Source organism: Tachysurus fulvidraco, chromosome 19, assembly GCF_022655615.1.
Source record: "Tachysurus fulvidraco isolate hzauxx_2018 chromosome 19, HZAU_PFXX_2.0, whole genome shotgun sequence".
NCBI classification, from domain to species: domain Eukaryota; kingdom Metazoa; phylum Chordata; class Actinopteri; order Siluriformes; family Bagridae; genus Tachysurus; species Tachysurus fulvidraco.
In genome coordinates, this window is record NC_062536.1 from 15569087 (window position 1) to 15597030 (window position 27944).

At 39.6% G+C, this 27944-nt stretch overlaps 1 protein-coding gene across 11 annotated transcripts in view; it reads left to right on the plus strand.

The window, feature by feature from the left end:
* The window catches only part of shank3b (SH3 and multiple ankyrin repeat domains 3b), a 33421-nt gene extending 6785 nt beyond the window's left edge, over positions 1-26636 (plus strand). For 3 of the 11 annotated variants that reach the window (XM_047804293.1, XM_047804292.1, XM_047804291.1), the window contains exons 2-24: positions 2296-2567; positions 5241-5444; positions 5630-5701; positions 6605-6713; positions 7590-7741; positions 9537-9704; positions 9823-9939; positions 11416-11493; positions 11593-11659; positions 13936-14194; positions 15019-15182; positions 15752-15865; positions 16883-16958; positions 18361-18443; positions 18551-18675; positions 18769-18904; positions 19002-19082; positions 20125-20145; positions 20436-20572; positions 20751-20853; positions 20994-22875; positions 23079-23108; positions 23530-26636. In XM_047804293.1, the coding sequence (XP_047660249.1) occupies positions 2367-2567; positions 5241-5444; positions 5630-5701; positions 6605-6713; positions 7590-7741; positions 9537-9704; positions 9823-9939; positions 11416-11493; positions 11593-11659; positions 13936-14194; positions 15019-15182; positions 15752-15865; positions 16883-16958; positions 18361-18443; positions 18551-18675; positions 18769-18904; positions 19002-19082; positions 20125-20145; positions 20436-20572; positions 20751-20853; positions 20994-22875; positions 23079-23108; positions 23530-24112 (4962 nt within the window). In that variant the 5' untranslated portion in view covers positions 2296-2366 and the 3' untranslated portion in view covers positions 24113-26636. Of the gene's footprint in view, positions 1-2295; positions 2568-5240; positions 5445-5629; positions 5702-6604; positions 6714-7589; positions 7742-9536; positions 9705-9822; positions 9940-11415; positions 11494-11592; positions 11660-13935; positions 14195-15018; positions 15183-15751; positions 15866-16882; positions 16959-18360; positions 18444-18550; positions 18676-18768; positions 18905-19001; positions 19083-20124; positions 20146-20435; positions 20573-20750; positions 20854-20993; positions 22889-23078; positions 23129-23529 lie in introns of all 11 variants that reach the window. The other 8 variants (XM_047804296.1, XM_047804298.1, XM_027151715.2 and 5 more) reach the window with 8 other exon arrangements.
* Positions 26637-27944: the final 1308 nt, after the last annotated feature.

Genomic DNA, 27944 nt, shown 5'->3' on the forward strand with positions numbered 1-27944 from the left:
TTTCAACAAGTAAGATACCATGCATGCTTTGAAAGAATTGGTTTTGTGGACCATGGCTTTACTAGTCACATGAAAACAGGAAGATGTGAAGAAAACCTACAGAAACCTACAGCTGATCTTTATTTGAGTTTATTTGTGTTTTTTGAACATGAGATTGAACGTGATTGGTTCATTCTGAACACAGCCACATCCCCAGTTATAAAATGGTTTGCACACTTTCACAAACCAGGTTATTATTATTATTATTTTCTTTTTAAATCTGTTAATTTTATATACTGTAATTACCTGCAACCTGTCCAATTAGCCAATTGTGTAGTATTATAAAATATGCAGAAAATGGATATTTCAAGGAAAGACATCACCTGGTCTTTTTTTCCAATATTCATCTGTCCAGTTTCAGTGATCCTGTATCCACATGTAGCCTCATATTTCTGTTCTTTGCTTGTCCGGAGAGGAACCTGATGTGATTTACTGCAGTTGTAGCCCATCCACCTCCAGGTTCAGTGTGTAGTGCAATCTGGGATGCATTTCTGCTTGACATGGTTGTAAAGAGTAATTATTTGAATTGCCGTAGCCATCCTGTCAGCCTCGCTATTCTGTTCTCAACTCTCTCATAAACAATGAGTTTCTGCCTGCACACATACTCACTACTGATTCTGTGTAATCTCTAGAGATTGTTAACCATCCCATCAGGCATCATCAGCCCTGCTATTATCATAGTTTGACAGATGTTTGATGTGAGCATTAATTGAAGCTCGTGACTAGTTTCTGCATGATTGTATGCACTGTACAGCTGCCACATGATTGGCTGATTAGATAACTGTATGAATGAGGGGGTGCAGGCGTTCCTATTAAAGTGGCCTGTAGTTTGCGTGAGTGTATTGTATATCCATGCAGCATTGTGTAAGTGTCTTAAACAGCCTACAGATTTTTGTCTGTGTTAGTATATTGACACAAAAGCATATTTGCATGTTTTAGGTTTACAATTTTAAGTAAAAAAAAATGCTGTATTTTGTTAAAGAATGTGACATGAAGTAATAGAGCGCTTTTCAGCCAAGGCGTAGAGAAGAGCTGTTACTGGCCGATTTTCTTATTAAACTGTAAGACGGTGTTTCTGAGGAAACTGATTCAATTTAAAATGCAAATACTGGGGTGTCACACCAAATATTGATTTAATGCAGTTCTTTACTCTGCACACTGCTCTCTATAGTGATGTGTTGTTTTTTCTTCTTTTCAATCAGATATTTTCCTTTCATTTCATTTCATTATTTTAAAAACGTCTTCACTTTACAGAAAAAGACCTTTACAGAGAATGTTTAGAGGTGTACACATAGACAGTATGTATGTTACACAGTGTATAGGGGTTCATATTTGAAGTATTTGCAAGCAGTCAGATGTATTTTATGGTGAAAGCAGTAATCATTTACCAGAAACAGTTGTGATGATGGCTGTTTATGATTAATACCTCTTAATCTCTTGGCCTTTTGTTTTTTTTCCATCTCCTGTGTTCTCCCGTCGCTCTGTTATATAAGTGAGGGCTTCCGCTCTGCCTACCAGGACAATAGCAAGGGACTTTCTTATACGCTGCCACTGGGTGTGTGATTGCACATGTGAGTGTGTGTGGGAGGTGGGAGACGTGCCTGCATGAGTTACTAGTGGCAGAACAGGTGTGTGTGTGTGTGCGTGTGCGTGTGTGCGTGTGCGTGTGTGTGTGTGTGTGTGTGTGTGTGTGTGTGTGTGTGTGTGTGTGTGTGTGTGTGGACAAATTGAAGTTTTGTGTGGATGTTAATGGCTTGAGTGGTACATGATGGAAGCGCTTGCCGCATGTAGTGTAGTGAAATGTAGTGTAGTGCGTTGTGTGTGTCCTCTTGAAAAAGGAAGTGGAGGTGCCGTAGCTCAGCAGAACAAGCAGAGTGCAGCGTTGCCATGGTGACATGTAATACAGGGTTCCCTGAAATTCCATTTTTTCCCCCAAATGGATCTGTTTCACAGTGTCCATGGCAACCACTCACAACCAGCAGGCCTTTTTTTAATACCTGTCTCTCTCTCTCTCTCTCTCTCTCTCTCTCTCTCTCTCTCTCTCTCTGTCTCTCACTCTCTCTCTCTCTCTCTCTCTGTCTCTCACTCTCTCTGTCTCTCACTCTCTCTGTCTCTCACTCTCTCTCCTTCACACAGACACACACACATAGATTAAACTATGCTGTACACCGTGAGCACATACTGCAGTGTAGAGACATGTCTTTAAGCTGATTATGAAACCGTGTGTGTGTGCGTGCATGTACGTTGTGTTGGTAGGGTTGTGAGGCCAGCGTATTGAGCAGCGCACACCCACCCACCCCCCATACCCTCACACACATTCCCAGAGCATGCCTATGAGTCCACCTGCCGACGGCAAACATGAGGCTCCCGACAGGCCGCGGCAACAGCACGCCCCTACCAACGGAAACCACGGCGACGACAGCATTCGTGGCTCTCCAGGGTCTATGGGTGGCTCCAACGATTCCATGGAAGATCTCCACGGAAACGCCGTCATTATCCGCATCGGAATCCCTGACCTTCAGCAAACAGTGAGTCTGTGCAGCGCTTCTTCTTCCTCTCTGGTCAAAGTTCTGAGAGATTAGGAGCTGAGAGATACAGCGCTTCTGTTCCTCTCTCTCATGCACACTTAAGCAACCTTTTCCAAACTCCCTGTCATGTCTATGTACTCATTATGCATGTCATTGCCTTTTTGTGCTTTTCAGATCTCTTATTTGGATTATTCATGTCAGAAAATGAGGAATAATACATTGTTATAGGAAAAGATCCCATAATGAGTTACTGTTACTGAGTTAAGCCTAAAGTCCCAAAATGTTTTTTTTTTCTCTCATATGAAAGGATGTGATTGCAAATGTTGACAAATTACACATTTTTTAAACATTTAAAGTTACATTGTGGAAAGTCCACAAAATGAGTTAATTCCTATTATCAGTTATGTCATAGAAGCTTCACACAGTTTTTTCTGTTGGATAAAAAGACCAAAAATACAATTTCATCCATGTATTATCCAGTAATACACATTCTTGTGCATGAGCTATTCTTATAGAAACTATAGCGTACTATAAACCTATTCAGAACCACTGTCAGGGCTGCTGGTGAAGAATAATAATAAACACCCTCAGATTGGCGATTCAACAGAGCTGTGGTGTAAAATTCAGGAAGAGGTCAACCACAATTCATAATCGCACATCCTGTCATTTTCTTTACTATAGTCTCATGCTGAAAATACAGTACAGACCAAAAGTTTGGACACACCTTCTCATTCAAAGAGTTTTCTTTATTTTCATGACTATGAAAATTGTAGATTTACACTGAAGGCATCAAAACTATGAATTAACACATGTGGAATTATATACGTACATAACAAAAAAGTGTGAAACAACTGAAAATATGTCATATTCTAGGTTCTTCAAAGAATGCTTTGATTACTGCTTTGCACACTCTTGGCATTCTCTTGAGCTTCAAGAGGTAGTCACCTGAAATGGTCTTCCAACAGTCTTGAAGGAGTTCCCAGAGTTGCTTAGCACTTGTTGGCCCTTTTGCCTTCACTCTGCGGTCCAGCTCACCCCAAACCATCTCGATTGGGTTCAGGTCCGGTGACTGTGGAGGCCGGGTCATCTGGTGCAGCACCCCATCACTCTCCTTCATGGTCAAATAGCCCTTACACAGCCTGGAGGTGTGTTTGGTGTCATTGTCCTTTTGAAAAGGTGGTGTGTCCAAACTTTTGGTCTGTACTGTATGTACGTGTGTCTCAGAGAACAGAGATAAGCTTTCATTTGGAGAGAGAAAAAATCAGCTCCAAAAACAGCAGTTCTAAGACTATGATTTTGCTTTTATAAACCCTTTAATTCTAGAACAAATCCCAGTGAATACCAAGAACATAATCTTAGGCTTATTATTTAAATGTGTACAGTAACATTTTGGCCCTTTATTGGTGCCATTAAACTTTCCTGACATATTTCACTCATATAACACATTTGGTCAAATTTGATATTACTGTTACTGTTACTGAGGTTATTTGTCAGAAGGTTCATGTGAGCAAACAAACAGGCTAAATGCTACAAAAACTCTGAATAATAAATCTAACAACATTGATAATGTTGGGATGTGAATCTATCAATAAAACCCACTTGTGTAAAGTAAAAGCTGGTCTGCAGAAGAGGAAGAAATACTTTAGAGACTAAGAGACTTTTGTGGAAGACAATGCTGAAAAGCGCTAGGTCGATCGGGAGGCTAAAAAGCGCTAAAAATGCTATGCTAAAAAGCCATTATACCATTATAACCTTATACCATTCAAGCACTTCAAACATGAGGAATCACTCGAAGCTCAAAGCTAGCCACAGATTACCTCAGGTGTGTTAGCGATGGATCATATTCATAACTTGCTAGCTACATTTTCTCAGGCTTTCAGTCCATTGTCAGTCACAAAACGAGCACTAGAGTAATGATTAGACACAGGAATAGGAATAACAGAGAGCTGGAGTTAATACTGCAGTCATTTTGACCCACAAACTGACCCTGTATGAATCATACGAACTATTATCTCAAAGAACACAGCAGTAATTCTTAGCTGTGATGTTACTTTACCTTTTAAAGCTATCCCAACTTTCTCAGTGTATGGAGATATAAATAACTGTGCCATTTAGACTACAGAAAGAAGCAGTGAGTTTGACCAAGTAAAAGGATTGTGCAAAGTATTTGCTCATTAACAGTAAAATGAAATAAATTAAGCATTCGCTTTGTTTTGCGATCATGCTTAAGTCTATTTTTGTTAGCTCTCTAACTACATAAAAAAAAATTATCCTAACCCAAATGCCGTAGAATGACATCTACTTCCTGTATGTGAATATAATTAGTTTGGTTCATTAACAGAACTAATGAAATGTAATAAGTTAGGACAGATTTCTTGTTAAGATACATTTCTAAATCTGAATTATCCATCAAACACTGGCACACAAAGTTTGAATTCTTCTTAAGCATTTGTGTTCACAGCATTTGGCAGATGCCCTTATTTAGAATGTCTTACATTTATCTCATTTATACAGCTGAGCAATTGAGGATTAAGGGACTTAGTCACGGGCAGGGTTTAAACTCACAACCTTCCAAGCAGTAGTCTGACACCTTAAACACTGAGCTACCACTTCCCCTGTTTCCCACACTTCCTAGCATACATGTTTGTGTGTTTATGGTGTTTGTGTGTATAGAAGTGTCTGCGCTTGGACTTGGAGGCTCCGGTGTGGGTGTGTAAGCAGCGGGTTTTGGTTACTCTGACCCAGAGCCTGACAGACGTGCTGAACTATGGCCTCTACCTCCCGGCTTTCAACGGCAGAGCCGGCAAGTTCCTGGATGAAGAAAGACTGCTCAGGGAGTATCCTCTCCCTACTGTAACACCTGTACCTTACCTAGAGGTACACACACACACACACACACACACACACACACACACACACACACACACACACACACACACACATTTGTCTTACTTCGTCTTTAATGCTTTAAGGCTAGTAAAAACCTAATGCTAAATCTAATGCTGGAAATGGAGATAAAGTTAAAAAAACTTTACCTCTCTGTGTGTGTATTGTGCACGCAGTTTCGCTACAAGAGACGTGTTTACACTCAGAGCCATGTGGATGACAAGCAACTAGCCAAACTTCACACTAAGGTAACACACGACAGACTTTGTACGGGGCTAGAAGTCCAGTGCTATAGTAATCTTTTTAATCTTTTTTTTTTGTTTTGTTTATTAGGATTTTAATTGGAGATAAATACAAACACATTTAAATGTCTCATATAAATCTTGAACTTTTGTAATATATTAATATTTCTATAATAAACTTTTTGTACTATATTAGTTATGTTCTCTAAAGCTGTTTGAGACTATGTTAAAAGTCCTATACAAATAAAAACTTAATTGAAAATTGAATATATTTTTTAAAAAAAACTTTCACTTTCCTATGGAGATGTTCAAAGACACACTTTCTCTTCTTAAGTCCTGAAAATTAGTTTCTAATAACTGAAAATATTCAGTTCAATTCAATTCAATTTTATTTGTATATATTATATTTAACAATGGACATTGTCTCAAAGCAGCTTTACAGGACATGATTAATATTAGACTTATATTTAAATGTGTTTGTATTGTATGTAGAAAATACATAATAACTGGAAAAAAGAGGGATTTTTTTAGATTCTGGCAACAGATGTCTTAAAGACACAAAAGTATTAAAGTTTACTGTAGTTATACTACATTTCCTATATTTATTAAGTATATTTATTTTACTTTTATATAATTTGTAATTAAAGATCAAACACAACAGATGAATATTAATATTAGTGCCACTAGTGTGACTAAAGATAGATTATGTACAATATAAACACAGCTTTCCTTCACAGATGCAGTACTTTATATTCACTTCCTTGTTCAAATATTCAACTTCAAAAACTTCCTGGAAATGATGGAAACATGCTAATGTAAAAGGCAAACATTGTTATTTTTTAAATATACAGTATATTTCAGTTTCGTTATGGTCATTGTGCTAATTATCATATTGTGTTTCCCTTTTAGGCCAATCTGAAGAAGTTTATGGAGTACGTTCAACAGAGGAGTGTGGAGAAAGTCTGCAGGTTCCTGGAGAAAGGGCTAGATCCCAACTTCCATGATGTAGACACTGGAGGTGAGGAGGACATTTTTGTTATGTTTAGCCATATGGAAATAGTTATAATAGAATTTGTATTTTTCTGTTTTTTTTCTTTAAGCCTTCTAGGGGCAATATATTCATAGAAATCTGAAATTTGATTTTGATCAATTCACTAAATTACTAAATCACTAAATCACAAAATCATTAAAACTCTGTGTAAGTTTACCAACAGATACCAAAAACACACATCTTACACTGAAAGCCAACAGAGCCCTGACTCATTTTAGATCAGACTTGTGAAATCATTCAATTGTTTATACTGACTATAAAATGTCCAATAAGTCGATTTCCATTCTGGTGGCAGGATGAAACACTATTGTACTGATAAAAAGGGTTTAAAACTATATAAAAAAAGTTTTATATAGAGACCAACAATAGGCATTTCATTTTTAATGATTATCTTTTTTAATCTAGAACTGGGTAGCATAAAAAAACATTTCTATTTAAGATAATAAAGATGGTTCTTTGGCTTCTGAGAGTTCTACTGTACTATATGTAGAATCCAACAGCAACATACTATATTATACACACACACACACACACACACACACACACACTAACCACGCAAGAACCCTGTTCAAATCTTTGCAAATCTAAAGCTGTTTCTCAAATTGAGTGCGTAAAAGGATCTGTGTAGACTCCCGACAACAACAAACTGGATTTTTTTAATTAAAATAAAAACTGTGAATTTTTTTTATATTAGAACCCAAGATTTCTTTGCCTATTTAAGAATTCTTAAGAGAAAGAAAAACCCTTGAGATAATTTTCAAACATTTCTAATATCAACAAAATGGTTGTAACCATTTGTTGTGTGTGTGTGTGTGTGTGTGTGTGTATGCGTGTGTGTTGCAGAGTCGCCCCTTACTCTGGCAGCACAGTTGGAATCGAGCGCTGATCTTATTAAAGTTCTGAGGAGTGGAGGAGCTCACCTAGACTTCAGAACCAGAGACGGCATCACCGCACTTCACAAGGCCGTGCAGACGCACAACCACATAGCTCTAACTGTGAGTCTCATACACACACCACACACACTACACACAGTCCAAACCAATCCTCAGCAAGCACCATCTGTGGGGATATACTGTTATCTTTTTACTGTGTTTTACAGAAATCTTTCAAGCCAGATGTCTTATAAACATGAGGAATAGAACCATGTAGAGTGGAATTTTACTGGCAATATTTCCAAAAAAAGATGGGTTTATTCGATAGCTAAAAAAGCTTAAAGATTTGAGTCTGCAGAGATTTTGTGAATTTGTGTGAGAGTAACAAAATGGCATTTAGCTACATGTAGCTGAAGTAAAACCCCGTAACCGTCGTTGTTATAATGCCAACGCAGAAAACTGCTACAATATACGTTTTTTTGGTGAGCTTCAGAGTCTGTGTGTGTAGCAGCCACCAGACTGCAGTTTGAATTTGAGGAGAAATGCTCCTGGCTCTACCTCAGTAAAATATTTCAGTATGATGAAATATGCAAAGTCTCATATAAAATCATTTGTTTCCTTTTGCTTCAAAAAAAAAAAAAAAAATTTCATACCTTCTGGTTAATTTGATCTAACTTGCTAACATTAACTGGCTTTATTTAACTTAGCTTGCTTTCTTTGCTAATACCTTTTTAGACTAGCACTGATTCCATTAGCTAGCATAAGTTGTCTTAGAAACAAATCAAATTTTAGCAAACTACATAAGGTTAGTGTTGCATATGTCCAGCAGATATGAGTAATAGATATGTAATAACAGTTAGGATTCACATAAAACATGACAGCAACTTCATTTCCATTAAAAATATTTCCTTTTTTATTTATATTTATGGCATTTGGCAGACATGCTTATCCAGAATGACATATTTATCTTTATACAGCTGAGAAATTGGAGGTTGGGGGCCTTGCTCAGGGGCCCAGTGGTGGAAGCATGGTGGACCTGGGGTTCAAGCTCACAACCTTCCTATTGGTAGTCCAACACCTTAAAAACTAAGCTCCCACATCCCCCCAATTAATAACTAGCAAATTAGGATTTTTTTTAAAAACGTTTTTGTACATTTCTGGATGAATCCTTCCAGTTTTAGCTTTATTTAAATGTGTATAGTTCGATATAAGCTAAGTGGTTAGCATGTGTGTCCTGCACCACCAGGGTTTAGGGCTCGATTTCTTGTTTCTACCCTGTGTGTGCAGGTTTCCTCTGGGTTCTCTGGTTTCCTCCCTCAGTCCAAAGACATGTGTGGTGTGTAAGTGTGGTTGTGGTAGGGCCCTGTGATGGATTGGCATCCTGTACATGGTGTCCTCCACCTTGTGCCCTGAGTCCCCTGGGATAGACTCCAGGCTGGCTGTGACAATGTGTAGGATAAACAGTATAGACACTGTATAATGTCTAACTACTTCTTCCACATTGAAGTGTCTTTATATTAGTAACAATATACTAGTAATAGGCTCGGTGGTGTGAGATCTGATCAGATCAACTCCTCTCTTTCTGTTTAAGAACTGAGCGTAGTTTCATAATGACGTATGTAAAGATTTCATGTCAATATTTTAGCGGTAGTAATACTGTATCCATCTGGTGGCTGATAGAGCAACAAAAGACTTTTTCGTGCTTTTGTGTGTTTATTCATCTCCTGTTGTGTTTCTCCACCCACATCAGTACAGACTCATTCATCGGCAGGAAAATTGGGTAAAAAAAATTACGCCCAACCAAAATTACCCCATACACAGGTGTTATAGCGCTAATCTACACTTGTGTCTCAATGAAAACAGAGCTCTTTGTTTTCCTTTTTTTTTTAAAAATCTTTGTCTTTCTCATACTATGTAGACACTGTTGGATCTAGGAGCCTCTCCGGACTATAAAGACAGCCGTGGGCTCACTCCTCTGTACCACAGTGCTATGGTGGGGGGTGACCCATACTGCTGTGAACTGCTGCTGTATGATCATGCTCAGCTCGGCTACAGTGACGAGAATGGCTGGCAGGAGATCCACCAGGTATCTCACACACACACACACACACACACACATATATATATATACACACATCTATATGTTCGACACTATATCTGAAGCACTTGGGGGACTGAAGTACGGGGGTGGTGTTAATCCACAGGCTTGTCGACATGGAAATGTGCAGCACCTCGAGCACCTGTTGTTCTATGGAGCTGAGATGAGTGCACAGAATGCCTCAGGAAACACAGCACTGCACCTGTGTGCTCTCTACAACCAGGTACATATTCACTCATTCACCCACTCTCATTCACTCTCACTCACTCTCTTACAGTCTCACACACTCACTCACTCACATTCTCTTATTCACTCACTCACTCACTCACTCACTCACTCACTCACTCACTCACTCACTCACACACTCACTCACTCACATTCTCTTATTCACTCACTCACTCACTCACTCACTCACATTCTCTTATTCACTCACTCACTCACTCATTCACTCTCTTACACTCACACTCACTCACATTCTCTTATTCACTCACTCACTCACTCATTCACTCTCTTACACTCACACTCACTCACTCACATTCTCTTATTCACTCACTCACTCACTCACTCACTCACTCACTCACTCACTCACTCACTCACTCACTCACTCTCTTACACTTTCACTCACTCACTCACTCACTCACTCACTCTCTTACACTTTCACTCACTCACTCACTCACTCTCTTACACTTTCACTCACTCACTCACTCACTCACTCACTCACTCACTCACTCACTCACTCACTCACTCACTCACTCATTCACTCACTCACTCACTCTCTTACACTTTCACTCACTCACTCACTCACTCACTCACTCACTCACTCACTCACTCATTCACTCACTCATTCACTCACTCACTCATTCACTCACTCACTCATTCACTCACTCACTCATTCACTCACTCACTCATTCACTCACTCACTCACTCACTCACTCACTCAGGACCACTAAAAGACACTTTGCCCACACGGGCTCTTTGCAGATGAGATTACACACCACCTCTTTAATGCTGAGTTCTCAAAGTGGGCTGCAGGGATTTTGGAAAATTAACAACGATAGTGTCAATGTTGCCTGGTGGTCATTTGATACATTTGATTATTTCCCATTAACAGCACCTTAATTATTCCTTTTCATTTTATTTGTTTGCTAGTTCTAACACCTTTTATTATTTATTAAAGGGTGAAATTGTACATTTCATAATTTCATTTAGTGAAAAGTATAAAACCCAGCCTGACATTCATATATTTTATTTACACATCCTTGTGTTAATTGTTACTACAGAAACAATAGCATATTAGAACATTATAGCAACTGAGTCAACATCTTCTGGCTAATTAGACCGAAAAATTCAACAGCGGTATAATTATTACAACCTTGATTAATTACATAGTCATGTAGATTTAATGAATTGAATGTAAAGCTCAATCACTTACAACCAAATAAATCAATAAATGATGGCAGCTAGTGTCTCATGCTGTTGTATGTAAAAATTGTTTAACACAACTCGTCTGGGATTTAATATAAAAGAATTATAAAAAAAAAACATTTTGCTCAATCAATCCAAGTTAAAGACCCCTGCTTTAAAGCTATGTATGCCTTTATCCTCTGATCCTACACCAGTCTACCCTCTCCTTTCTCCCTTCTCTCCACACTGCCATCCTTCACCTCTATCCTGTCCCACACATTTCCCGTCTGTACAGGACGGATGTGCCCGAGTGTTGCTATTTCGCGGAGCAAATAAAGACATCAAGAACTACAACAACCAGACAGCATTCCAGGTAGTTATGTTTTTTCTTGAATCACAAAATAAGATCAGACAATTTCATGATGCTTTATGATTACAACAAAAAAGGTTTAAATCTTGAACACATCTGTAGGTGGCCATCATCGCAGGGAACTTTGACCTGGCTGAGATCATTAAGATCCATAAAACCTCAGACGTAGGTAAGACATACTTTGACCCTCTTGACCTCAATATGAGCTCTTGTAGAATGATGTGTAAAATCTGGTTCCTATTCTTGTTGGCTTGACTGCAAAGATATAAAAATAAAAGGCAATCAAAACCATTTATTTCAGTAATGCAGTTTGTTAACGTAAGATCACATACATTTCATACATGTGATCAGATCGCTGTTTGAGCCCCTGTGTGGTATTTACTATCTCTTACTTACTCCTGCTTTCAGTTTCCACATCTATTCATGTGCTGTGTTTATGATATCCATTTCATTTAGTATCTCTGAGTATCTATGAGAAGGTGCCACTTTAGCCACCGGATTGTTCCATTCTAAAATTGTCAGTATTTCATTCATCCAGCACAAATTTCCAGCTAAAACATTTCCCTGTAATTCAGTTGCTCCATTTAAAGAATAAAAGATAGCATTTAATTTACCTATCGTAAGTACAGTATTAGATGCCTGTGGTCCAGCTCTCAATGCAACTCCAGGGTCCCTGTTTTGACTCGTTTACTGTTTAATTCCTTCTCACCCCCAAAAAACTTACAAGAAGGCAAAATGGTGTCTAATATGCTCCTAGGTGTGTGTGTGTGTGTGTGTGTGTGTGTGTGTGTGTGTGTGTGTGTGTGTGTGTGTGTGTGTGTGTGTGTGTGTGAAGAGTGTCTCAGTAGTGATCAGACGGACCCCCTATGATGATCCCTGACCAGAAGATGAATGATGAACATATTGGGTTTAATCTTTAGGTGTAATCTGTGTGGTGTAAAAGCATTTTTACACACTTTACTGTTCACACCAGACACTGTTGCTGAGGTCCAAATCCACTGCGTGTTTCCCTGCAGCTTTACGTTTAAAGTTAAAATACGCATGCAGGTTACTTTATTTCTTGAATAGTGCAGACCAGAGTACAAGTTGCGCTCACAGTCACATTCACATTTCTAGTGCAAATGAACTCTCACCTCCTCCTACAGGTCTCAGGGTCAGGGTCAGGTTCAGGTTCAGGTTCAGGTTCAGTACCTTGTTCTGCTTCCCAGATCACATGACAGCTTTCACATTATTTTCAACAGCAGCATGTCCTGAAACATTTTATTTTTATTTTTATACCAGAGCAATTTGGCAAAAATTACAACGTTGTTCAGTTCTTAAACAATGACAGATTATACTTTTTATCTGTTTATAGTTACATATAAATTAATGATTCAATTCAATTCAAATGTATTGTATAGGGATTTTAACAATGGACATTGTCTTAAAGCAGCTTTACACAAGATAAGAAATTTAGAAACATAATACAAGAAATTTTATATTATACAAAGATTAATATAATGCAAAAAGACCTTTTATTTCCTGTTATCTTATTGATGATAGCAGTTGTACACAGTCGTTCCCTCACCAGCCACATTGTCTCTCTCTTAAAGTAAATAAGACAAACAAGAAAGCCCATTAATGTAGAGGTGTGATTTGCATTACAGCTGGCACTACACAGGGCTGATGTTATATAAAATGAGTCAGCATCTTCTGTTCGATCCGATTTGAGAGTTAAACATGAACGAAAACTCTGCGTTTCTGTTTTTGAGACTCTGTTGACGACGGGCTGCATTTTGAAAGTCGCTGTTTAATCTCTGCTTCACACATTATACCATCATTATATCAGACATTATACCATCATTACACAGCGTCTTATGATCTGTGCTTGCTCTCATCGTAACTCTCACTGCTCCTCCATGTGATCTTAATGTAACCTGTGAGTCATCTGTTTGTAATTTCTATATGGTCTGTGTGTTTGTTTGTGTGTGTTTGTGTGTATGTATTATATGTGTTTTCTGTGTATTCTCTGTATCCTGAAGATTCCTCTGCACAATCTCTGGGTTGTCCATGACTCTTTTCTGTAACACCTGTTCAATCCCTTTGCACAAATTTTGTGATTCTTTTGTAGAATCTCTCAACTACTTCATTCTTAAAGTCTTGAGATGTTTTTATAGATAAATAAATAGAATATACGTCCAGTGACTGAGGGTGGCCTTGTGGACCAGTCAAGGCATGTTGAATAATGCCCAGATATGTCATACCTTTGTCATAGTTGTTGTGTGTGTGTGTGTGTGAGTGTGTGTACTGTAAGTGTATGTATGTGAGAGTGTGTTGTAAATGCGTGTTACCTGCAACGTTTGCCATCTCCGCTAAATGTCTGCCGGAAACCGACAGAGAATACACAGACACTCGACTCTGTGTATGCGTACGTGACCGTGAGTCGATGGTGTGTATGTGTGTGAGACTGTCTCTCTGTTGCAGTGCCTTTCAGGGAGAGCCCTTCATACTCGTCTCGGCGCCGTGGGGTGTGTGTGTCACCGCGCCGCTCCCTGATGCGTTCGGCCAGCGATAACGCACTGGATGAGAGTCTGCCCGCACCCTCGCCAGCCCCTTCACTGCACAGCCTGCCCCCTCTGGAGCCTGATAACACCATACCGAGCCCACACAGCCCACAGGGGGGACACACACGCAGCCTCAGGAGACAAACCCGTGGCCATCTCAGGTACTCTTCCTCAGAGGTTTTTAAATGTTTGGCCTTTTTATCTGGAAATAAAATCCCCACTTCAGTACAGATTACACAACTATTCAAATATTAGGCTCAATATTTAAATCAATTAAATCATTTATAATAATACAGTATTTTGTATTATTATTGAAAGCCTAGATATTATTATAGAAAGCTTTTTTATTCGAGAACTTTCCACAAATAGAAAGTTAGAATTTTTCCAGAATTTCCACCACCAGACAGTTGAATTATTATTCAGAATTATTCCAAAACTTTTGGCCAACAGAAATTTTAGAATTATTTAAGAACTTTCCACCACAGACATTTAGAAAACAGACTCAAATGGACATGATTTGTAGGCCACTTTTTTTTTTCTTCGAGTTACTGAGGTTTGAATGAAACCCTTTTCATGCCTGATGATGGCGCTGCTGCTGCAGCGTTCCTTGGTTCTATCCTGAGCTCAGGATACCAGCCATGTTCACATGTTCAATTAGTTTCTCTGTGCAGCAGAAAAGACAGTCGAATCAAAGGATTCAGGCATTTTACTGTTCTAATTTCAGCTGCATTTCACTGCACAGGCAACAAATTTAACAACCCAGTCAAACAGGTGCAAACAACACCAGCATGAAAAACTCTACTATGATTGTCGAAATGTTAATGAATTTGTGCCAAATTTCATCACAATGCATCATTTCCTTGGTTCTTTTAAGGATTTTCATCTTTAAATCTGCTCCATGAACATCATTCATGATTTCAGTCAAACATCGACGAAGCTACAGTGTGTGTATTTGTGTGTGTCTCTGTGTGTGTTTATGTTGCAGCCCTGGCAGTCCTGTGCAAAGGGATCCCAGCCCCCCTGCTGTATCACGAGGGCCAAAGCGGCGACTTTACAGCGCGGTGCCTGGCCGTACCTTCATCGCTGTCAGCTCACACACTCCGCAGGGTGAGGGTGAGATCACACTCAACCGCGGGGAAAGGGTCAAAGGTCAGTCTGTCTTACAGTATGTTATGGGCATCTGTACCTGTATACTGTACAGTGTTCCAAAGCAAGTTGCCAATGTTATGATAAAATATACTGCATTTAAATCCCAAATAAGCTGAAACAAGATTAGAATTATTCTGTGATTTGATTTATTGAACGCATAATGAAAGTGCAGAATGTTATTTAGTAGTGTAGCAACACCTTTATATAAGCATGGCTCTCACAGAGCGGCTCAATAGTTAAGGCTGGGTTTTTCAAATGAACCTTTTCTGCTGCGGAGACACAGAAACATGGCTACGCTCTGATCCTAACTTCATTCTAAGCTGGTATATGTAAATACATTATTTAAAGATATACTGTATATAACATATGAAAATTATTATAAAGGCTGTTTACCTTAACTGTTTAACCCCTTAAACTTTCAGCACCCAGACTCGCATTCCTCAACTTTTGTCCTTTGTAATATCATTAATTCGTAGACTTTTAAGGGACACAGGAACTTAGTAGGACACAAGGACAAAGTCTTAATAAAACTGGTAGCACCATATTTGATGAACCAATTTCTTTCCTAGTGCTGAGTATAGGAGAAGGAGGATTCTGGGAAGGCTCAGTTAAAGGACGAACCGGTTGGTTTCCTGCACACTGCGTAGAGGAGGTTCAGCTCAGACAGTATGACCCACGACTAGGTTAGAACTTACATACATACATCCATACATACATCTATACATACATCCATACTGTACATCCATACTGTACATACATACATACTGTACATACATACTGTACATACATACATACATACTGTACATACATACATACTGTACATACATACATACTGTACATACATACATACTTACATACATACATACATACTTACATACATACATTCTGTACATACATGCATGCATACATACATACATACATACACACAAACATACATACATACATTTATACATACATACATACATACATACATTTATACATACATACATACATACATTTATACATACATACATACATGTATACAGTACATACATTTATAGATACATACATACCTTTATATATACATACATACATACGTACATGACGTTTGTCCACATTGGATTCTAAAGCTTGGAAAATTGGTCAAATTTTACCTAAGATAAAAATTTTTGTATGGGTTTCATTCTTGATGTCATTGGTAATTCCCTCTGGTTTAAAGCATGCACATGAAGAAATATTAAAAAAATAAATAAATCTGTGTGGAAAAGCCCTTTATATGGTGATGTTTTGTATGTTTCTCAACCAGATATTCTAGCAGATATTTTGAAATCTGGTTACTTCCAAAAGTGAAAAAAGGTTTAATCGCAATTCTTCTGAAAGACACCAATACACTAGTGATCTAAAAGCACTATAAAGTGAGTGAAAAATAATAAATATGATCATAAATACAAGATCTGTCTTACCTATGTATGGTTAGATTGGCTCCTAACATCATGATGTGATGTAAAAGAAAAAGAAAACTACTTTGGTCTAAATCAAAATGACTTTTCATCATATTTGGCTGTTTGCCAGAATTTTGCCACAGTGACATCTTTTGAGTTTCCCCAGACCACCATATTCAGTACTCGTGGTTGAATTCATGCACTAATTATTGAACATATTCACATATCATGATTTAGTATTCGGTATGTTGCCACACGTGAAATGGATCTGTTTTACAGAAACAAGAGAAGATCGCACCAAGAGGCTTTTCAGGCATTACACCGTTGGATCCTATGATAATTATACCTCCTACAGGTACACAATCCCTTGTTCCGCTTCTTTCTCCTTGTCTCTCTCTAAATTTCAGGTTGGAACAAGAAGTATAGTGCAAATTGCAAACAGTTATATCATAGTAAATATCATCTAAAAATCTTAACCGTTCATATTTACTGTATACATGCTTAATACTGTGCTTTTTAAATATGGGAATTATGTTGTATAGAAATATAAAAATCAGTGCAATCACAATACACAAAAAACACAAGCACAGTATTTCCATGAAAAATATCAGAATCTTAGATTTGTAATTGATTTCAGGGTTCTTGTACCCCTTATACAGTATATCATGAGGTTAAGGCTCTTCTTGTTGGTCGGAAGATCAGGGTTCAAGCTTCAAGCTGCCACTGTTGGGCCCTTGAGCAAGGCTCTTAAAGGCAGGGTCTCCGATTTTTGAGAAGTGCTTCAGAAAACTGAGTCGGGCTGAATAATAAACAAGAATCAAAACAAAAGTGTAGCCAAAAAGCAGAAAGGGGCGGGGCTTGTTAATATGGGCGGAGAGAGTGTTCAGTGCAGAAAGCGGTTTTAACATTGACATGGAGGATAAAAACAAAGAAAGAAAGCGAAGAAAGGCTTACGATAAGGCAAGAAGTAGGACGTGTTAATATAGAATCAGCTTTCCAGCGCTGGAGAGAACTGAAGGAGCAGGAAGTTGGCCACATATTCACAGATTGGAGTTTCCTGAGTCAATAACTCCTGAGCTAAACGCTGTTACTACACAAATAACACCTCTTTTCTATCGTAGTAATGTAGAGAGGCAGCTACAACCTCGTTTTGTGTAGTAACAGCGTTTAGCTCAGGAGTTATTGACTCGGGAAACTCAACTTTACTTAAGACGCCGAGGCGCTTTTTTCCTTCTCGATAGGTGAGTAACGTTGGTTTTGCTTTGTTACACAGAACTGATATATGGCGTCCTTTGCATGATTATGCTTGTGTATCATTTTTGCTTGTTTGTTTATCTGCAATCGTATTGTTCTTCCCTTCATCTATGATAAAGACACATTTCTTTCCATTATTTGCCTGGGTTACGTATGTATGTGTGGGCGGAGCTATCAATACAGGGGTGGGACCCATTTGGGTTAGGGACGTGTTTGTTTTGGTGATTTCAAATGTCAACATTGGCTTTCAAAAATCTGAGACCCTGCCTTTAAGTCTCTCTGCTTCATGGGTGTTGTATTATGGTTGACCCTGTGATCTGACCCTAACCTCCCTAAGTTGCGATATGTGAAGAAAGAATTTCAGTGTGCTGAAATGTAAATGTGACAAGTATCTAACAAGACCTTATGTTAAATTGAGAAGGCGAGTGGTGCTTGTTTTTTGTTTTCGCATTATATGTAAGAAAGTGTCAAAATTGTGTCTTACCACTGACCTGCGTCCTCAGTGATTACGTAATTGAAGAGAAAACTGCCACGCTGCAGAAGAGAGACAGTGAGGGATTTGGCTTTGTTCTTCGAGGAGCTAAAGGTAATGTAAATATAAATGAATTCTACTCTCACAGCACACACACTTTAATATACACAAATGCCTATTATATGTCAATTGTGTGTTGTGTGTGTGTTCTCTACTGCCAGCTGAAACTCCAATCGAAGAATTCACTCCGACTCCTGCGTTTCCTGCGCTGCAATATCTGGAGTCAGTGGATCTGGATGGTGTGGCATGGAGAGCAGGACTACGAACTGGGGACTTCCTAATCGAGGTGACACGCTGTGCGATATAAAACTATACTGAGCCTGAGAAAATAGGTTTGTAAGCAATATTAGAATTAAACCCACACTTCTTTGTGACTCAGGTGAACGGGGTTAGCGTGGTAAAAGTGGGCCATCGGCAAGTGGTCTCTCTGATACGGCAAGGTGGGAGTCGTCTTCTTATGAAAGTGGTGTCAGTAACACGGAAACCTGACACAGGAGATGTTGTTCGTAAAAAGGGTGTGTATCCAAATCCCACATGACATCATACATGCTGCAATAAGTCTATAAGAATCCCACTGCTGTGTGTTACACTGTGTCTTTTCATGACCTTCAGCTCCTCCACCACCCAAGAGAGACCCAAGCACGAGTCTAACCCTGCGCTCCAAAAGCATGACCGCCGAGCTGGAAGAGATGGGTAAAACACAAACACATTCATACACAGGCCTGTGGAATAAGCCTAAATCCTTTTATCATAACCAATAGCATCATTAGTAAAACTCCAATCACGTGAAAGAGCCAATTTGAAGTAATTCGTCTACATACAGAACATACAAGCTTAGTATTATGACGGATTCTATATGGGAGGCATGTGATGTCTGCTTTAGGGAAAACTCCGCTCATATTTCCTTAATTATGTCCTGGGATTTTAATAGTACATAGTATATAATTAGAGCTTATAGCACATTAATGCTACTATCGCATTTCTTTATTTGTTTCTCATTGGAATATTAGAATTTAATAGGATTCCTATTAGGTCTTGTTGGTTAATCGTTAATTCATAATAGGCATTACATTGTCCTAACTTACGCAGAGCTGTCCAGCTATCCATTCATCCATATAATCTCTCCATAACATGCATTGTGGTTTATGTGATTTTTATGTAAATTTCACAGACATTATGGTCTTTAGGTCTTCTATTCCAATTATAGCTACTACTTCTACTATTATTATTATTATTATTATTATTATTATTATTATTATTATTATTATTATTATTATTATTATTATTATGCAGAAGAAAAAAGATATCTGCAGCTGATGAGTTGAATCAGGTTTGATAATCATAGTAAACTCTGCTGTACTGTAGCCCTTTAACCCTGTAGGCTCAAACCTTTGCATATTATGCAACCTATGCAGCTCTGCTTTCTGTCTGCATACAGCGTCTATATATTATAAATATTCACTACCTTTGAACATCTGCACATTTATTGTGTTGCAACCTGTAATGAAAGGAAGGAGAAGTCAAGATGAAGACCAAAAACCATAAAATTTGATTAGTTTATTATGTTTTGTTTTTTTCCGAAGAAGGAATTACTTAAAACTTGCAAACTAGCAATTTTACAAGAGTGTAATATATGACAATGCAGAATAATGTAAGCATCAGATGTTAGTCTCAATGTTCAGTCAATTGGTTTCAATTGATTGATATTGATTCATCCCTACTTCTTACCTACAAGCATCAAGGAGAAGAAGGGGAGGTAAGACACATATGAGACTGATTCTATGTGCTGGGGGTATTTACTTTGATGGGGTGTTTACTGGGCGTACTATGTTGTGTTATGTTGTTTGTGTACAGTATACAATGTTTAATTTTTCACATTTGTATGGTCTTGTTTTCCTTATTTTGTATTGCATATATGGCTTGCAACAGTAACATAACATGTTTGTGTGTAAATGTGTGTTTTGTGAATAAAGCTTTGTGAAGTGTTTGTTGTAAAAAGGGTGTCTTGAATTTTTTTGAGTGTGCGTTTATGTGTGTTCCTCACAGAGAAGTTGGATGAGATGCTGAGTTCACCTAAAGAGCCTGTTGTGGTGATGAGGCAACGGACTCCAGAAGTAGACTCCAGAGCAGCCACTGTGAAACAGAGACCGACCAGTCGACGCATAACACAGGCTGAGATTAGTGTAAAATACAAACACATATTCATATCACATTGTTCATTTGTATTTCAAATGATCAAATAAACATATGTGATAAACTATTTTACTTAAGCAGTTAAAGTAAGTGTGTGTGTGTGTGTGTGTGTGTGTGTGTGTGTGTGTGTGTGTGTGTGTGTGTGTGTGTGTGTGTGTGTGTTTGTAGTCTCTGTTGGAGAGGCAAGGGATGCAAATATCTCCTGGTGTATCTCTTGGTCTGGATAAAAGTCACATGCATCTGCAAGGGATGACCAGAACAAAATCATTTGGTAAAACTATGAATGTAGTTTTTATATGTGGATGTGTTCGCACATGCTCGCATATCCAACCTTCTTGCAAACAAATTTTACCTGTCTAACACATGAAATTTATTCATGTTTCATATGTGATAAACATTATTTTTAATTAGGTGCACCAGAAGATGAAAGAATATCTGCTTTAATTGGAGAGCACCACTTTCCAAGAAGCTCCTCAATGACTGACAGCTTCCGACAAGACAGTATCCCACCCCCACCACAAACTGCACCTCCACCTCCTCCAACACCATACTTCATGGAATCAGGTCCTCCTCCGTCTTTCTTGCCTCCTCCACCCCCAACGCGTGCAGCCAATCAGACCCGTTCAAGCTTCCGACCAGGTGCAGAACCCAAGCTCCATGGTCCTGTCACAACTGACCGCCAGAGGAAGGCTCGTTCTATGATCATCCTTCAGGACACCACCCACCTTCCAGTAGAGCCCGCCCCCATTACCAGGCCAGCAACACCTACCTCTGGGGCAGCTCCTCCTGAGCGTGGTCGTAGGCGTGGCCAGCCTGTAGAGAATCCATATGCCAACGTGGGCCGTTTGAGTGCAGTCTATACTCCAGCCAAGCCCCAGCGCAGGAAGAGTCCACTGGTCAAACAAGGTCAGGTTGAGGAGGGCACAGCTGCCCAGGCTGGTACTGGTAGGGATCCCTCTCCCCTAGGAGGTACTCGAATCCCTCACAGCAGCCGAGCAGAGCAGTTCCAGCAGCAGGTGCTCTCTGAGAGGGCTAGAATTACACCCCCAGGAGCTCGTCGCAGGACCAGTGTGTTCCTTTCTGTTGAAGGAAGCACCAGTGAGCCTCAAACCACCCCCTTACTATCCCAGTCACACTCAGTGGATGAGCTGGCTGAGTTGCCACCTCCAGCTCCCATGCTTTCTCCCTGTCTGCCACCAGGAGGTTCTACATTTATACATCCTCTCACTGGGCGTCCTTTGGACCCCTCCTCTCCATTAGCACTTGCTTTAGCTGCAAGAGAGCGTGCACTCAGTGGCCGTACTACACCGACTCCCACACCCACTCCCTCACCATCACCCACTCAGGGCAGAGCAGTGGAGAGACCAGAGACAGAAGGAGGAGTCACACCACCTGCGGCTCTTGAGGCTTCACCTACTGATTCTTGGAGGGAAGAGCCTGTCAGCATCACAACGGAAACTGCTAGTCAAGTGACTAATGGAAGCCCTATATCTGGGAGAAGTTTGGAGGAGTCCATAGTGCAACCATCCGTACAGATTGTCCAACCATCATTGATGGACACAGAGCACAGTCAACCAGTAGTTCCACCTTCCATGCCTTCACCTGCCCCAACTCTCTCAAACCTGGCAGGGCGGAGCATGACCATGAGCTCAGAGGAGGAAGCAGAGCCCTACACAGTCACCTTGCCCCCTGCACTTCTCTCATCTAGTGATGAAGAAACCAGGGAGGAGCTTCGCAAAATTGGCATAGTCCCACCCCCTCAACCCTTTGCCAATGGCCTTCTAATAAAGGAAACGCCCAAAGTCACCATCAGCATTTCTCCAGGGGCATCTCCAAGGCCTTCTATAGCAAAGATATCTGGCAAAGCAAGCGACTCCACGGCAGACTCCGGCGTTGAGGACCCCCATATGGAGACCACTAGTACTGTTTCCACAGTCTCCAGCATGTCCACTTTGTCATCAGAGAGCACAGACTCTGCCCACGCCAGCAAGCCACGTTGTGGGGTGGGCCGCGGCCGCCCCGTGCATCTCAGGGACCCACTGCTTAAACAGTCATCAGACAGTGAGCTGCTTCCACACCCACCCAGCACAGGCCCAGTTCGCCCACGCTACCTGTTCCAAAGACGCTCTAAACTCTGGGGGGAGGAGCCCAGGGCTCAAGTGGGCATAGCTGATGATAGTAGGCCTGCTGCAATGGGTGCAGAGTTACTAAGTAAAGATACTCACTCTTTAGGGGAGGAACCACCAATGGGAGTACTTGACCCTGGCAGAAGGTCACCAGTTGGTGGCGCCAGGTAAGAAGCTACTGTGAGTCTAACTAAATACAGACACTTGGCTTAAATGTTTCACACACCTGCATGTACCACAGAAAAGTCTTCTCGACTTTTGAGCAACACACACCACCACTGAACACAGCTGTTAGTGCTATACAGGTTTCATTTACACACCTCACTTAAGCACATAACACACCCTTATATGTCTCTATATGTCCTTACAGATGTGAGGAGAATGGAGAAGAGAGTAAATCGTAGGTTTTTAGCTCTGAGGGTAAAATACACCTCTTCGTCCCACTAACTTTCACTAAAATTCCTTACTGCATCATTATTTATAACTGCAATTATCATGCATGGCTTTTATTAAATTATTTTATAAGCCATAATTTGACTAATTCTACTCATTGTAAGATTAAAACATAATGTATAATGTATATTTGCAGCCAAGTAGACCTTTCAGTAAAACCATAAGGTAGGTTTTAGCTTCAATCTAATTTCAGAATTTGTTTGTAAATGGGAAACCATAAATAGAAGTGTATACTAATTGTAAGTGCTAACTGTATGCTGTAAAATATTCTACTCTCAAAACTAATGTCTTTTCCCGCACGGTGACTTATTTGAGGAATTTAGATCATGATTAATTTTCCCTCACAAACCCCTATTTCTACCTGTCAGACTCTTCAGCAGCCTTGGTGAGCTTCACACCATCTCACAAAGGAACTATGGCACCACTTTCACCATCCGTCCGGGCAGCCGCTACCCAATAACCCGCAGAACACCCAGCCCGGGGGCCACTCCAGAGCGAACTGAGCCTCTGGGGCCAATGCGTGCATTTGGTCCCCACCACCACCATCACCACCATACCATCCTCAAGTCCTCCAGCCTGAGCCTCCCACAAGAGCCCAAGGAGGTGCGCTTTGTCATGCGGAGTGCCAGTGCTCGTGCCCGCAGCCGCTCCCCTTCTCCGTCGCCTTGTGCCTCCCCCTGCCCCTCACCGGTCTTGGGCGCCCCACTCTTGGCCCTGCGGCCCTTCAGACAGCGGCCTCTTGCACTGTGGAGCAAGTATGATGTAGGCGAGTGGTTAGAGAGTGTGGGACTAGGGGAGCATCGTGCCCGCTTTGTAGAGCATGAAATTGAAGGTGCCCATCTACCTGCGCTCACTAAGGATGACTTAGCTGAATTGGGGGTGACACGGGTGGGGCACAGAATGAACATTGAGCGTGCACTCAAACAGCTGTTGGAGAGCTCAGGAGCTTAATACGTTCTAGAGAACACAGTTAAATAAAGTCCTTGCCAAATTGTATCACTATTACTTGCAGGCCAGTAGCTAAACTGGCTAAATGATTCCTCAGCCTCACACAGGCCCTCACTCATTACTAACCCACTTGATTGAACACATCCGAGCACAATCCCAAAGCGTAAAGCCCTTTTACGCTATTTAGTCACAATTTGGTGTTTAATCTGTAGACCTGTTGTGCTGTGTTTGAAAATGAGTTCATTGATTGGCTACATGCCCCAGAAGGGATCCATCTAGTCAGTGGACTGGACTGGCTTGGCTGCTATATTACAAAGAGAAGAAGTAGGGATCTCAGTAATTCACTGTTGGGAGCAAAAAAAAAACAAAAAAAACACTTAGACCTTTTAAAGCCAATGCTTCCAAGTGCCCAGGGTTTACAATTCATGATATTTATAAACAGTCTTATATCAGTCGAAAATGCCTTGCAGGAAATTACAGCAACATACTGGATGAGGCCTGTAAGTGTACACGTGACAATCTCCCCTTAAAGGTGCACTATGTGGATACAAATTCTAAGTAAAGTGTTTCTTTTACAAGTAGGCCATAATTAATAATATGAGCTAATATTTGTGTGGATGTTTGAACTGGCTCCACTATTATTGATCATTTAATCTGTCTATGATTTTTTTTGTAACAACATATTTACATGTTTGTAGCATAAATTAGTTTATTTGAGTTCAAGGAAATAAAGAATTAAAGGCACGGAATAACAAAAGGTTCATGAAGCTAAAATCGTCAGTGATCGGCATCGATTTCTACTTTACAGCAATGTTCAGTGTAACTATCCATTATAATGCACCTTTAACCCTGAAACAACCTTTCATAATACAAGCGTGGCCTTGAGATAGTACTGCCGCCATCTAAATTTGATAAAGCAGAGTATTTTCAGGAATACAGTCAGTTTTATATGTATATGATATATATGGGCGTATATATTCAAACAACAGAATGTATGAGTGTTTAACGAAATATGCGTCTTTTGCCCTGTGTGTGTTTATTTTATCATATTTTATCTTTGTTACATTATGAATTAATAGCATAAGCCCAATCATAGTTACTATTCTTCCCCATAGTATTCCTTGTGATTTAGATCAAAAATATTTGCAGTAAAGAAAATCTTTCGTAAACCTAGGAAATGAGTCGAAACACTGCTTATTGGTTTTTGTCATTTTTGAATAAATGTAAGGTGAGATTGTATATTGAGTATTTATTTTTAATTAGAGAGGCACTTAAATACTATGGGGAGTAGGTAGCAGTTTTGTTACCTTTTTTGTGTTCTGGGTGGCTTAACAAGGTGTCATGGTTTAAATGCAATTTGTAAAGTTATTTGATCAATAGATTGTTCTTTTGTGCAATTAGGAATTTTGTTATAAAACAGGCTTTGGTTGAGTGAAAATCTTATGCTACTTAAGGGCTTACAATCATGCTAATCGTGTTTATGATGCACATGTGGACTGACACGATTGTACACTTTTCAACAGAATGATACTGGGATGTAAAACTGATCACTAAACATCAAAGAATCAAAGAGGCAGGTTTTGTTTGTTTGGTTGGTTGGTTTTTTAAATTAAAAGAGCCATGAAAATACCAACAAGCCATCGTGCAAGCTTTCGAGTTCAAATTACGATAATAGTAAGGTTTTTCTTGTAATGCTATAAAGGTCTGGGCACTTCAGCTGCCCCAACACTGCCTTTGATTACATCCAAACCTAGCACAGTAATGCGCTTTAAATTCAATCCAATCTTTTTACAATAACCAAAGTAATTGAACATTTTAATAATGGCTCTGTAACCAGATCCATTTAATTTAATCGTAATGTTAAACGCAAGATAAATTTCACGTCTATCTGTCGCCAGAATCCTACCACGTAACTCAAGAGACTGAGACTCACACTTGCCTCTCATCCAGATGATACATTTGCACAAAGTGGAGGGTGCTACTTTTTTATAAGCCATTTGCATAGAACACTGCTGTTCTCCCTCACTCTCTCTCTCTTACTCTCTCTCTCCCTCTCTCTCTCTCTCTCCAGTCCTCTCTTTTCCTATCAGATGCACAAACACATCCCACTCAAGCACAGAATGATACACAGCTTCATCGAGGGTTGACAGGGCCCGGTATGCAGCTGGCAGTCTCAGTATGGATGTAATATCCATCAGGGTTTAACAGATCTTGAGCATGTAAGAGCTGTTGAGTTGCTGAAGCAATGAACTACTATGATGACTGGTCAGTGTGTGGCACCCGCTCACTCAATTTAGGAACTAAAAGGACATCTTCCTTTGGAGTTTTGATGTTTTTTGTTTTTATTCTTATTTTTTTTATGTATTTGTTGTTGAATTCAATTTAGTAATTCAAAGTCTGACCATGTATGCTTTCAAGATTATTGTACCCAAATAATAAGTTGAAATATTTATAAGTCTATTGCTCATGGTTATGAGGGTGAATCTGGCACATTGTCCTGGATAAAATGAAATGAAATGAAATGAAAGAGCCTGACCATTTCTGTGTTGTGTTCCTCCGTCTGTATTGTTTTGAGTCTTGAACGGCCATGAAACTGCATCACTCGACATCACATGAAGTTTGAAATATAAGCTGAACCGAAACAATTAGACAGAAAAGAAACATGGTTCGGTGTCATGTATATCCAGGACTGGACTACGTTAATGATACTCTAAAGCAATTACGAAACAAAAAGCAATAATAATTATTCATCGATCATGTGAGATTTAAAAGGTGTTGAAAGATCAGGAAATTTCACTTCGATTCAGGTTTATCTAGAAGCATAAGCATAAGAAAAATCATCACAGCCTTCACAAAAACAGGGATGCCTTGTGTGAGAGTGTTTTTTATTTGATAAAGGAATAATGCTGAAACCTTAATGACATGTATGAATGCATTATGCCCTCGTTTGAAAAAAACAAAACGTTAATTCAAGCAAAAGGATGTCTATCATGATGCAGGGTGAGTCACTGCTCGTGCTGTTCTGGTCGCATATTTAAGCATTTTACCCAGTGACTGATGACTGGTGAGTGGTTCATACTCATCAGCAGTATTAGTGTGTTTACTCAAATGTATGACAGTCTACAGAGTGCAGAATTGGGTTTATATTGCTCTCAGATATTGCTCCCATAGTTGTTTATTTGATTCCTTTTACTGTTATAGAGTCATGAAGTCATTTACACTGCTACCAGTTGTAATGTAAGTGTGGCAGGGTCCATTTGGGAACATAATTTATTTATGCGTTTATCTTAGTGACAGGGAAACGGCTAGAATTTTACCCTCAAAAAACAGTGGGAACTTTTTACCCTATAGGAAGAAAACTACTGTATATTCCACTAAAAGTCACCAACTCACTGATTATCTATAAAGTTTGAATCTCAGGGTCACCAAACTGACAATACTGTACCCCAATACAAGCCCATTTAAATGAGATAAATGTAAGATGCTCAACAGAAGAAATGTGAAGAAGTTGATTTTTCAACTTTTGAATTTTATTCCTTTTGTTTTTGTTTTTTCTAATATAGAGCAATTTAATAGTTTAATTTTGTAATGAATAACATGCCAGAAATGTTTCATTCACACACTCGTTCACACCTGGGGCTAATTTTAGTGTAGACGATCCAGCATGGGTTTTTATTTGGAAGAACCTGGAGGAAACCCATACAGTATGGGCACGAGGAGAACCAGCTAAACTACCTGCACAGACACAAACCCGAGCTCAGGTTCAAACAAGGACCCAAGAGCTGTGATTCAGCAACACTATCCAGGTCACCCATGAGGAATACAGTGGTTTTAT